General features: G+C 37.5%; 1 protein-coding gene across 2 annotated transcripts in view; it reads left to right on the top strand.

Moving 5' to 3' along the window:
- The window catches only part of HIPK2 (homeodomain interacting protein kinase 2), a 165,745-nt gene that overhangs the window by 107,886 nt on the left and 44,415 nt on the right, over positions 1-13,444 (top strand). For both annotated transcript variants that reach the window (XM_070947724.1, XM_070947725.1), the window contains exon 3: positions 11,827-11,950. In XM_070947724.1, coding sequence (XP_070803825.1) covers positions 11,827-11,950 — 124 coding nt within the window. The remainder of the gene's footprint in view (positions 1-11,826; positions 11,951-13,444) is intronic.

A 13,444-nucleotide genomic window follows, 5' to 3' on the forward strand; every position in this document is an offset into this window, starting at 1 on the left:
CAGCACTGATCAAAATTCATACTTGCAAAAAGCTCCCTCTTCATCACTACTACATAATACCTACTGCAGAACTCATTTTGCTTGTTTTGCACGTTGGAATTTTTTTCCTCATGCATGTTATTTTTAGCATTTGCCTGGAAGAAAGTGTCTCATTGACTGCATGCAGCTATGATTGGGGGGGTGGGAGAAAGAGAGAGAGAGAGAGAGAAAGAGTCAGACCATAACTTCCTTCAAATAAGCCTCACGTTTTTAAACCAATCTGCTTCTTGCCTAAACCTCAACATAGAGTGGCCTCCCTCCAGACCCCATTTTTCAGAAAATATCAACAGGGATCATGGGAGTGAGTTTTCTTAATTGCCACCATTTCCCTGGAAATGCTAATTTACTCTATTTGTTTTTAGGAAAGCCATTGAAGTTTAGCTAATACAGCTGGCCTTGGGAGTCTAGACATTTGAATCAATCTGGCTTTGAAATATATTACAGCTCTCGCTCTCTCCCTCCCTTTATATCTATATTTATATATCTATTATCTATATATCTCTCTCTATATATCTCTATGGTATATATACATATATGGTATACACACACATGCATACATATATGCACATACATATACATATAAATAGATCAGGGGTGGGTTTCACTTATCTTTGCTATTGGTTCGCTTGTGCACATGCCACTTCTGCACATGCACAGAAGCTTCTCATATTTGATGATGTCCGGGTGGGTGGGCGGAGCCTCCCACTGCTGCTGCTACCAATTCGCCTGAACTGGGGTGAACTGGTAGCAACCCACCACTGAAATAGATGTATATTTTTTTTTATTTATTTTTTTAAATTTGATTTATATGCCGCCCTTCTCCGGAGACTTAGGGCGGCTTACAATGCGTTAAGCAATAGCCTTCATACTTTTGTATATTTATACAAAGTCAGCTTATTGCCCCCACAAACTGGGTCCTCATTTAACCTACCTTAGAAAGGATGGAAGGCTGAGTCAACCTTGAGCCTGGTAAGATTCGAACCTGCAGAAATTGCAGGCAGCTGTGTTAATTACAGGGTGCATTAAACCACTGTACTACCAAGGCTCTTTATTGGTTTTCACATTGTATGAATGCTGGAGATGTACAGTTCTGACAGCCTTACAAGGTAGAACAGGCAGGTAAACACAACCAGATACGTTAATTCTATTTTCATTGTAAAGCTATATTAACAGAATCTTGAAAGTCTTGAAAGTATAAATCTCCCATTTGTACTCCTTTATAGTCTGAGAAAATAGAGAAGTTTTCTTCTGGCCCTTTCCCCCACTATCCACTACCCATCCGGCTATAGTACTGTCTCTTATCTGTCCATTTCCTGGACAGCAGTTCTATGCCCTTCTCAAGATCTTTCCTAACATACAGTGGTGAAATGTAAAATTTGTTACTACCGGTTCTGTGGGCGTGGCTTGGTGGGGGGTGGTAATGTGACTGGGTGGGTGTGGCCAACTTTTTTTTTTACTTTTTAAAAGCATTTTTTTACATATTTGGGCGAACAGGTTGTAAAAAATGCTTTTAAAAGGTAAAAAAAAGGCTCTGACGATCACAACTGTGGCGCGTGATCGTCAGAGCCTTTTTTTTTTTTACCTTTTAAAAACAGGAAGTAATGACACCCGGGTGGGTGGGCGGAGCCTCGTGCTGCCATCGCTACCGGTTCTCTGAACCACCTGTCACAATCGCTACCAGATCTCCCGATCCGATCCGAACCGGGAGCATTTCACCCCTGCTAACATACATTACAGATCCTCCCTCATCAGTGATTAGAATGGCATATGAGCTCAATAAGTATAGAAACAAATAAATAACAGTATAAATAAAAAATAAATAAAAAATAACCACAAATGTCTTGGGAATTATATCTTTCTCCATCTAGTTTGATATCTGACTGTGTTCTAGAGTTTTCTATTGCACAGCCATCTTCTTCCTTGTATGAGCCATTTCTTGCTGTCAGTGGTTTGCTTGGGCCAACTGTCACGATTAAAACAACAACAACAAAAGAACAAACTCAGTTCCTTATTTGGAATGGAACACTTAAATTATATTCAAGGAACAAGTGACGACATGTCCTCTGTTTGGAGATGGTGATGATGACATGTTCTAAAATGGTGTAAGGCCAAATGGAGAGAAATGATAACATTTTAAGAACAGAAATTGGTATCAATGGAGCAGCATTACACATTATTATCGTGATTTCTGAGCTTTTGTCAACTCTTTTCCTGGGTTTTGTCTCCATGCTTTTAACTCTGATTTTGCTTCTGCAACACAACTTCAGTTCAGATCATAGGCTCAGCCCTGGTACAAGATGAGCCATGTTAGATTTTAAATTTGTACCTATTTTCATCCTGGGCTTTCTCAATAGACATTTTATACCATCATAATTCTACCTCATTAGTTCTATGTTGAGAAGGGCAGAATGCAGGATAGGCTATTAGTTTCTGTCCTGAAGAAGTTAATTCTAAATTGCAAGCAAGAAATGTAACACATACAACATTCTCAGTTGTGCCTGGAGAAGTGACACTCAGTGAGATTAAGTGACTGGTGCATAAAGTATTGCAAATAATCTATTTCTAAAACACTATTTACATCTATCAGTGACTGGAAACTTCTTATGGACTTTTTGTGTAAAAATGGGGGGGATTGTGATTTATGATTTAGACAGGATATATTACGGAAAGAAGAGTGTTATGATATAACTTTAGAGAGAGAGTTTAAGATATAATTGCACTTATAGCTGCTGTGAAAAATATTGGAAATGACTTCGTACCTTTTTTCTATTTTTTCTTCAAGATTTTCTCTTCATCTACCTTTTCCTTTGATTTCTTTCTTTTTCTTTTTTCTTCCTTATTTAAAGTAGTTTGTGTTAGTTTTTATCTTATTTTTTTAAAAGCTTCAATAAAAAAATATATTTTTTTAAAAAGGAAATAATTCATTTTCTAGAAATGTAGGCATACTGTAGATTAAGTAGTGAAAACTACTGTATGAGGGTTCAAAATGTAAGTCTTGCCACCAAAGGCATATGTCATGGAAAATCTTTCTTGTGTGCTCACTATACAGCTCAACGTATTAGAATCCAAAGCTTTGCATTTTCTGTAGACACATCTGTATTTTTCAACTGTTATGGATTTCTTCTTGCGTGCAACATGTCTTGTGATTCTGCAGATGGGGTTTAAGAAATTTGACCTCTTTGAAAATCCTGTGCATCTTAATCTCTGTTCCTTTGCCATGCCCAAAGGCAGGGAATGAATATGATTTTATTAAGTTTATTCCAGTACAGAAGTTTTGATTAATAAGAAAGGAGCAATTTTACCAGACAGGAGCTGACTACCTGAATGTATAACAAGATTCTTGGAAGGCATTAGTGGACATAGAATTGAGTCTCCACAGAATGAAAGTCTAGGTATTTATATCTTGGGCAGACTTTGAATTGGGCCATTATTAGAAATCTTCTCTCCCAAAAGAAAAATGGTGACAATTACTGTTATAAAAAAAGGAATAGTAGTCATCATAGGGAGATAATGCTGGCTTCTTCAGCCTTTCTGAGACAATGGCAGGAGTAGATCCTGGTCATAATGAAAGAAATCTTCCAGCGGCTGGAAAATCAGCACTATTATGAGATATCAGGTAGACTTTTAGTCAAGGTTATATATAAAAAAAAACCTACCCCACATGACCAGACATTTTCTGGATAGCAAGCCAAGTATTTCAAGTTTCTGAATTGCCAAGAGGGAAGGTAGAATATGTTTTCACAACTATGATGGTGTTTTATTGTAGCATTTCTGTTGCAGAGATAAGTAATTATTGGTTGGTGGTAGCTGATAGGAACAAGGAGGTTGTGAATTATTGTACCGCCTTTCTTATTATCAAAGTCTTATCAATGTCAATTTGCAAACCATGGAATCATGCCAGTGTTCTTCAGTTGTGTCCTGCAGCAGAAATAAAGCTGTTTCAAATTTCTATTGGCCTTATTATTTTGAAAACGTGCAACTGAGAAGTGTAGGGTGAAACCATGCAGTGCTAACTTTCTTGTATAGGAGAAGAGTGTAAATGAGAGTGAAAGCTATTGATACCCAAGAATGTGCCATTTGTTTCTGTATCACTTTCTGTCTCTCCTTGAGAGAAAGACAATAATCTGCTCACTTTTTCCATACCAGACATACAGTAAATTTGGAATCCTTCATCATGTCCCATTAGAAGGTTGCGACTTGACTATCTCTATCCGGAATGCCTAAGCTACCCTGTTTCTCCGAAAATAAGACATCCCCTGATAATAAGCCCAAATGGGCTTTTGAGCTCATGCGCTAAAATAATCCTCCCCCCCTGAAAATAAGCCCTCCCTGAAAATATTTAAATGCAGAGCTGAAAATCAGGTAAGATGCAAGAGGAGCCCCATCTTGCTCCACGCACCCCAAAATAATAAGACCTCCTCGAAAATAAGGCCAAGCTCTTATTTCGGGGTTCAAAAAAAAAAAAAAGACCGGGTCTTATTATTGGGAAAACACAGTATTTATGAAGCTTTCTTAACACATTAATAAATGGCAACAAATCAAATCAGAATTTTACCACTCCTCAGTTGGCTTCAAAAATTTGTATTTAAAATTGTGAAAAGGATCTGCTTTTCTCATTTTTCTCTATTGTGCATATGTAAAGGTGCATATTCAAGATTGCTTTACTTAAATTAGTTGCTCCTCACCTTTGGTACTTTCCAACAATAGCATTGAGAGAATCATTTGTTCTGCTCTTTACCTATACACTTTGCTGTGTATTTGCCTCATCATTACCTCTTCTCCTGATTCTCCCAGTGGTCCTGGGATCTGTAAAGGCCCAGTAACTATAGAGATCATATTGATTGCTTCTAAAATTTATTGTACCCTGTCAGTTGTACTTTTTTTTCTTTCCTTAAACACCACTTTTTGAAACAAACAATCAAAAAAGGTATGGATGGGCAAATCTTTTACAATACCAGAGATGAAAATGTGTTAACCAGCCACATAATTTTTAGTTTAATTTTTCCCTTCTTTGGACCTGGTAATCTTGACTGCTTCAACAGCTGTTTCTATTTTTCCTCAGTGCAAGGGGAAATCAATCAGAAAACACACCAATAAAATATTAGTTCCTCAGCTATTAAGACATAGTGGAGCTTGTCAGAAAAATGAGAAATGATTTCACCAGAACTACCTACTTCCACTAGAACTTATTAACCAGCTTTCCATTCTTGAGTCATCAGCTGTATTCTTCCTTAAACCCATAAACGAAAATAAGTGTACCATGTAAAGTTGTGGGGAAATGTATATGGAAAGTGATTGTGAATGTTTGGAAATAAGTTTCTTCAATTTATTTTTAAGCTAAGTAAAATTTAAACAATTCTGTTTTTCACTAACATATATTGTGTTTCTAAATTAATTAACATTAATTTGTATGATGTCAGTACAGTCAGACCAAAAATAAAAATAAAAATCCCAGCATTAAATTTCTGAATGACAAAAATCAAGGTATTCATTAGTGTTGAGAATGATAATTAGGGCATTTATTCTAATTCATAGATTATCTCTTTAAGTTTGCTCAGACACTAGATCAGGTTTTCCCAAACTGTAAATGAGTTGCATGTCCATTTTGGCTACACTGATTATGGAAGATGAATTTCTGAATTTGGAGGGCATCAGTTAGTCAAGGCTGCCCTAGATACATGAAAACTTGATTGATTCCTTGGAAGTGCTAATTGTTTTTTGGACAATCATTGGAAACATACAGGAAAAAAAAAGGGTGGCATTGTTAAATATTGGATGTGAAGCTAACACAGTCAGCTTGCATTTGTATACATCACGCAATTCAGTTTAAAATTCAGTTTCCTTTCACAGGCATGAGTAAAACCTCACAATTGTCATTTTTCCCCTCCTTAGAAAGAATAGAAAATGCAATCATTAATATATAATCAAGCCCCTTTTTCAAGATTTTGCATAAGAATTTCTTTTGTTTGTATGCTGCTATTTCTCTCCATCCTCCCCTGCAATTCAGAGAGAAAGAGAGAAAAATATTTGAATTGCCTCTTTTGTCAATACTTTATCCTTCTATCCTATTCCCATGGCTTAAGTCACACCACATCATGCTAGTTTAAGTGGAAGAATATTAGCTCATTGCCTGACTCATGCAGTTTTCTATATGCATATCACTTGAGGGCAGTATTTACTGTTTTACCCCAGTCCTCAGAAAAACAATAAATTTACTGATTTGCAATAAATTCACATTAGAAGTTTTAGAACCTCAGTATTGCTTCTGAGTACTGAGTACATAGGGACGCGGTGGCTCAGTGACTAAGACACTGAGCTTGTTGATCGAAAGGTTGGCAGTTTAGCGGTTCAAATCCCTAGCGCCGTGTAACGGACTGAGCTTCTGTTACTTGTCCAAGCTTCTGCCAATCTAGCAGTTCGAAAGCACATAAAAAAGTCAAGTAGAAAATATAGGGACCACTTTGGTGGGAAGGTAACAGCACTCCATGCGCCTTCGGCGTTTAGACATGCCGACCACATGACCACAGAGACGTCTTTGGACAGCACTGGCTCTTCGGCTTTGAAATGGAAATGAGCACCGCCCCCCTAGAGCCATATGACTAGCACGCATTTGCGGGGGAACCTTTACCTTACTGCTTCTGATACCAAGGAATGGTGTGTATGCCAGTCCAGTTTTAAGACAGCTTGAAAATGACAAAGGAAGGTTGACCAGTTTCAGCATTTCTCTCCTTGAAGGCTAGCTAAGTGGCTAAGAATGAGTTCTCTGAATCCTTAGGATGCTGGAAACTGCAACCAGGACTCACCTGCATATCCTTTTATCTAAAAAGCTTATTAGAGGGTTGCGTGTTCATGTGTTTAATGTTCACGTCAGTCAACAGTTTTATTCTTGTCTGTTAAAACAATTAAAACAATTTATGTCCTTCTGTGTCATGATGCATTGTTCATTTTCACACTGGTTTTCCTCCAAGGAACTCAGAGTGATGGATATAGCCCCCATCCACCCACCCCCTTTTCTTTTTTCCTTACAGCAAACTTGTAGGGTAGGTTCAATAATAAGAGAGCAAGAGACTGGCCTAAGATCATAGGCTGATTGTTGGTTCAGATTCAAATCTATCAATCTATCTAGCAGAATGGATCACAGAAGGTTGCTTAGTTCCTCCCTGCAATGGAAGTCTGGTTAAGTACTTTACTAAATTTATGACAATTTGAATGGTTTCTCCATCAGGCTAAGAAATGAAGAACAGCTGCTGAACAATGACTGCAAACAATTATGTCCCTTGTTCTTAAAAAACAGCTAGTGGGTAGGTAGGTAGATGATACAGTATATGTGGATAGATAGATAGATAGATAGATAGATAGATAGATAGATAGATAGATAGATAGATAGGTAGATAGATGATAGATAGATGAATTCCATATTTCTTTTTTGTGTTTTCAATATTTCGCTATGTGTACCATCCCTCTAAGATTTACAATTGCCATCAATCATTTACTCTAAAATTTCAATCTTGCTTTCAGTAAGCAAGGTAAATAGGGATAATAATAATAACAACAACAACAACAACAACAACAACAACAATAACAGCCCCTATTGATACTTTTGTAGGTTTTTTTTAGAACATTTGTCCTAAATCCTCCTGCTCAAGGTTTCCGTCTTTTGTGTTTTCTCTCTGTGTGAATGTGTATTTCCTCTAATTGCTGAACAGGTGTTTCCCTTCTGGACTTTGCTCTTATAATAAGATTTCTCTGTCTGTATATCTGGTACATGTGTTTGTGGAAACATATCTGTATATTTGGATATGCTGTATGGAGTAACACAAAAGTTTGCAGCAATTCAGTGGAGGCTTCCAAAATTAAACACTGTACTGCTAAAGGAGTTAGCCTGGTTTCGTGCAAATTGAAACTTTTCCTAAGGTCTCTCCAAGCTCCTCTTTGCCAAATTGCAAGTTATAAATGAGAATGCAACACAAGTCTCTAGAGTGCCTGAATATTTTTTCCAGACTACCCAAGTTACTTTTTCAGCAGCTAGTAACGTTTTTCACTACTTGCAAGACCTAATAATTATTTATCAAATGTTTTACTCTTGAGGTTCAATGTGGAGTGATTTACAAAACTAGACTTCTGGAAAAATGGGTTAAAAAAAGATGAGCTAAAGGGCTGAGAATGGTATTGCAAATACAGCTTTCAAATGGAGATAAAAATGAAATACCATGCTGTGTTAGCCTTAGGATATCTTATAGCTTGTCTTGAGCCAGAATTTCATAGGCAATTTGCATGATTGGTATACAATTAATATAACAAATATTTCATTTTCATAATAATAATAGATGTTAAGCTACAACTGGTGAGCTTATTGTTTGAGGCATCTGGAGGACAAGCTAGAAAAGGCAAGATGGCAGACAGGATGTATGATCAAAGCCCCACCTGTCTGTATGAATCCACAACTCTAAGTGGATTAATGTTAGGTTAAGAACAAGTACGGGTTTGGGTATGTATATAATCGCTTGGTCGGTTTGGTTTCAAACTAATACATGTGACACATATATTGCTCAGAGCTTTTTCAAATATGTCACCAAAAATACCTATTTATAGGGATATAAATTGTTTCTATGTTGTAGAAATGTTGGTTTTATATTTCGAAATGGAAAAATTTAGGGTTTGCTATGAAAACGTCCTTAATATTTTACATAATGCTTCAACTAAACAGCATATAATGTAACACCCATGAGAGCATTAATGAGCAAAACCTGCTATTGCTTCTCTGTTGCAGTTAAGGAAACTACTCTGTTGAATTCTGTCTTGTTAGTTGTCCAAAATATTTCACTTGCAGAAAAGCAACTTAGTTTTTTTTTCCTCCTTAGATTGTTTTCAGATTTCTTTAGAAACTCTTTTTTTCTCCTAACACTCTGCTTCCTTTATGGTTATGAGGTGGGGGGATGTGGCTGTCATTGTTCTCCCCATTCCTCAGCCTCTGCTTCCTGCTTTAAAACCCCTTTTGGGTAGAATTTCTCCTGATGTCTTCCTCTGGGATTTAATGGAAGTATGGGAAGTTAGGGGCACTACAGGTGACTGGGAAGAGAATTGTATAGACAAATGAAAGGCAAAATATTTAGCTCTGCTTCCAGCCTCTTGATGATTAAGAGGTATACCAGAATTTTGCCAGAATATTTTACTCTTTATGTGGATAAGGGACAAATGGAAACCTTTCTTGGCATATTACTTAGAAATCTAAATAACAGCAGTATTAGCCTTCTTTTGAAAATAAAATGTAATGATTTAGACCCTAACGTATATACAGTGAGGCTTCCTCCCTCCCTCCCTCCCTCCCTTCCTTCCTCCCTCCCTCCCTCCCTCGTATTGTATAAAAGCATTGATAGTTTAATAAATTATTTCATGTTTTTGAATTATAAAAGCTATTTAGTTGATCTGCTTCTCAGTTTTTAAGCAATCTCATCTCGTCTAATAATAGAAATAAATTTCGGTTGAATAAGTAGACAATTCCCAAAGGGTTTCCATTTTAGTTGTATATACATCAGGCCTTCTAAAACAACAAGTTGAAAATTGTTTTGGAACAAAGGCAGAGTAGAACAAAGGTGCCTTTGCAATTTACATAGACCCAGCACCAGATTTGTAGGTGGGGGACTATGGTCAATGAATACACATCCTTTATTATACAGTCTGTAGCAGCACATACCCCATTGCATTCTTCTTTCCCTTTTTCCTTACCCTCATAGCTAGAGACAACATTCTCTATATCTTGATGTCTGGCCCTTGCCAACCCACTGTTGGAAGAGAGACAGTATTCTCTTTTATTCCTCTTACTACTAACACTGGAGTTCTCTCTTGGCAGCTAAAATTCATTTCCAAACCCATTTAATCCTTAGACAGTCAGTAAGGAATTCACTTTTTATTAGGTTTCCTATACTGTCCTTTGAAATTAATATTTAATCAATTGTCACCAAAAAGACTGTTTTTCCAAAAATTGTTGAGAGCCCTGTTCACATTAAAGCTTGGTTTATAATTTATTTCACTATTAAAAAAAATTGTTTCAAACTTCTATGGGTGAGTGTTTTTGAGTTTGTTGGGGATGATAGCAGAATAGTAAAAATAAAGATAAAGGTTCCCCTGGCACATATGTGCTAGTCATTCCTGATACTAAAATACTTTATAAAATACTTTAGTGCTAATGTGGCTGCTTCATTTTGCACATCCTTCTAGTACTCTGAAGCTTCCACTCTGAAATGTTTTCTCATCAGGTTTTTCCTTGAAATTTCGTAAAAATGCTAGATGCCTAAGGGTCTGTAAACAGTTGGAGAGGAGATGGTAACACATTACATCTTTTGGTCACCTTGAAACTAAGCGTGAGAAAAATCTCATTTTACCCACAAGAATTTTACAAAACTCTCTTCTTTTTAAAAAGAAATCCTGAAAGGAATTTCTTTTTCATCGTATTGAATGGCAACTAATAGAAAAATATGCATGTGGATGTCTCTGGATTGCACAAATTTTCATACATGGTACCTTGGTAGTTCCTTGGAATGCAGTGTATGTATTGTATTGTATTTTTTATGTGTACAGAATAGTACATTGGTGAAATGTTCAGTTTGATGTGCAACTCAGAGAAAAGTGATATACACCATCGGCCTATTGAAGGCATAGACCAGAGGTGTCAAACTCAAGGCCCGGGGGCCAGATCCAGCCCGGAGAGTGCTTAGATCTGGCCCATCAGGTTGCCCTGGAAACAGCCCATCAGACTGGCCCGTGGTGCCTCTACCAGCGAAAAGGGAGCTTGAGAGGGCCACATGCAGCCCTCCCGAGCTCCATTTTCGCTGGCAGAGGATTGCAGGAGGCCGTCACAGCCAAAAATGGAGCTCAGGAGCCTGTTTTCTTTGGCAGAGCACTTGGGCCTCCACAGGTGCCCCCCACACGAGTGACATCGAGATGGCCACGCCCACCCTGGCCACATCCATTCTGCCCCCCCAGGTCCAACAGAACCCTGTTGCGGCCCTCAATGAAATAGAGTTTGACACCCTTGGCATAGAAGCACCATATGTCTATAGGTTATTCCCAGAGTTGGTGTTACTATTTCATTGGACAGTCCATTTTATACAGTAGCTGGTCCTGTACTGATTTAAAGAGGAGATCCTGTAGTTTCACAGTCTGGGAATTAGGTTACAAAATCTTTGGTTCTTGCAACAGAGGTACCTATTGCATGGATAAATGATTATTGGAGTTAACATTTTTATGGATAAATATTCTGATTTTTATGAGCAGTACGTTAGCCTAGAGGTTAAGATGTTCACCTCATACTCAGGAGGCTGAGAGTTCAATCCTAGGCAGTGGTGGATGTTTCTCTACCTGGGCACAAAGAGAAAATATCTTCATGACATCAGGAAGGGCATCTGGTCAGTAAACACTCAGCTCCATTTAGTTGCCCCAACTCCACCCCGAATAAAAGGAATAAAGGGTCATAAAAAGAAAAAAAATTCTGATTTTTATTAGTGGCGTAGCCAACAAATATTTGCAGAAGATGCGTTTTTCCCAACATAGAAAGCTGTGATAGGGAAAGCTCTACCAGTTGAACTCAGGCCGGTGAAGCACATAAAAGGGAAAACCTGTAATAATTTACATAAAAGAAAGTTTAAATATGTACTCATGAATAAATCCTCTTTTTTTTCTGAACATACATCTGATTGTGTTAGAAGTTTTATTCCTTGTGATTTCTTACATAGTCATATTATTATTTTGCAATGGTTAATGTTTTCCTCCGATGTTGTTCCTCCACAGAGCCCCTGAAATCATCCTTGGTTTACCCTTCTGCGAAGCAATTGACATGTGGTCTTTGGGATGTGTCATTGCAGAGCTTTTTTTGGGTTGGCCATTATATCCAGGAGCTTCAGAATACGATCAGGTTGGTATTGTTGGTTTTGTTGCTATTGTGATTATTATTTGAACAAATCTGAGAACTCTTCTTCTGCAAGGGTGACAAACTTCATGAATTTAATGGGAAGTTCTCTTGATTATCCATTTCTTTCCAATGGTGTTACATTTGCATTTAATATTATATGATATATTTTCAGAATACCAACTCAACAAGCACATTCTCCGAGTTCAAACACCTCCTTGGTATTTTTACAGCAAAAGACCTCAGTTGGGATAGGGAACTTGTGGCCTTCCAGGTGTTGGTGAATTACAATTTCTGGCAACCTCCAGCAATGGACAGGATAGTGGGTGTTGCTGGGAGTTGTACTTTGGCAGCCTGTAGAAGTTATAAAAAATCTATGAATTAGAAGTCAAAGTGCAAAAGTAATTTCTGAGAAGAGCTGAACTTAGGCATTTAGCTGAATTCATGGAGAGCTTCAAAGACCTACTCTTTCTGATTCCACATGCTTAGTTGAAGGCCTAATGTGTATTTGCATTGACCTGAAAAGGTGAATTGCTTTCCGTTTAATTCTGGACTCTAATAAAAGAAGCACCAGATCATGCAGAAAGCTATATTAACACTCAAGTAAAGATAAATACAGTGTTCCTACAAAACGCCAGTTAGATGTGTAGAGATTGCTGCCAAAATGGGCCAAGGCATATATCTAATCTCTATCTAGCTTTAGCTGTGTACATTCAATTGAATGCTTGAACAGAGCTCAGGCACAAAACAAAGGCTAGTGTAATGACACTCTTACACCTATTCTTCTCCAAGCCTGGCATCTTCTAATTCTGTGGATTAAGCTCCCAGGATTTTCTTAGTATTGCTGTTAACAAAAGATGTTAACAGTCCAGACATCTAGAAAGCACCCAATTTAGGGAAGGCTACATTGTTTTACATTATCTATCTCCAAATTTTAACCTTCCCATTTCCAGTTAATCATGTTTGCCCTGCCCTGTTAGCGTGAAACGGTGTTACATTTTTATTGCTGTGGCATGTTTTGTTATTCTGGGACTTCTACATCTCAGCTGTCAAAATTGAGTGTTAAGAGTTTTCCATATCTCTTGGCTGTCATCTGGTGATTGTCTGGATTTTTTTGCAGCCCAGATATAGTGGTCCTACTTATTCTGTATAATGCTTGGGAATAGTGTTTCTTTAGTAGTGCTTTGCATAAACATACTGTCAATCAAGGCTTTCATTTTCCAAAAAGAGAACACTGTCTAAATGGGAGTCTGGTCAGTGGGTAGAGTAGGAATCCCTTCCCCAGTAAAGCAAGTATCAACAAAAATACTTCTTGTACAATACAACAACAAAAAAAGCAATATATTCAATGCTTGCAAGATCTACCACAGAAGATCATGTGTCTCTACCAAAGATTAGCTTGCTCCATGTTGGCACTCTACATATATCTTTGTTCCATATATATCTGGACTATAATCTCCCTTTTTTTCCAGCAGCACTACTGTTTGTCAGTTATTCCAA

The sequence above is a fragment of the Pituophis catenifer genome, unplaced genomic scaffold (genome assembly GCF_029215685.1).
Source record: "Pituophis catenifer annectens isolate HBS135680 unplaced genomic scaffold, rPitCat1.0.hap2 SCAF_7, whole genome shotgun sequence".
NCBI classification, from domain to species: Eukaryota; Metazoa; Chordata; class Lepidosauria; order Squamata; family Colubridae; genus Pituophis; species Pituophis catenifer.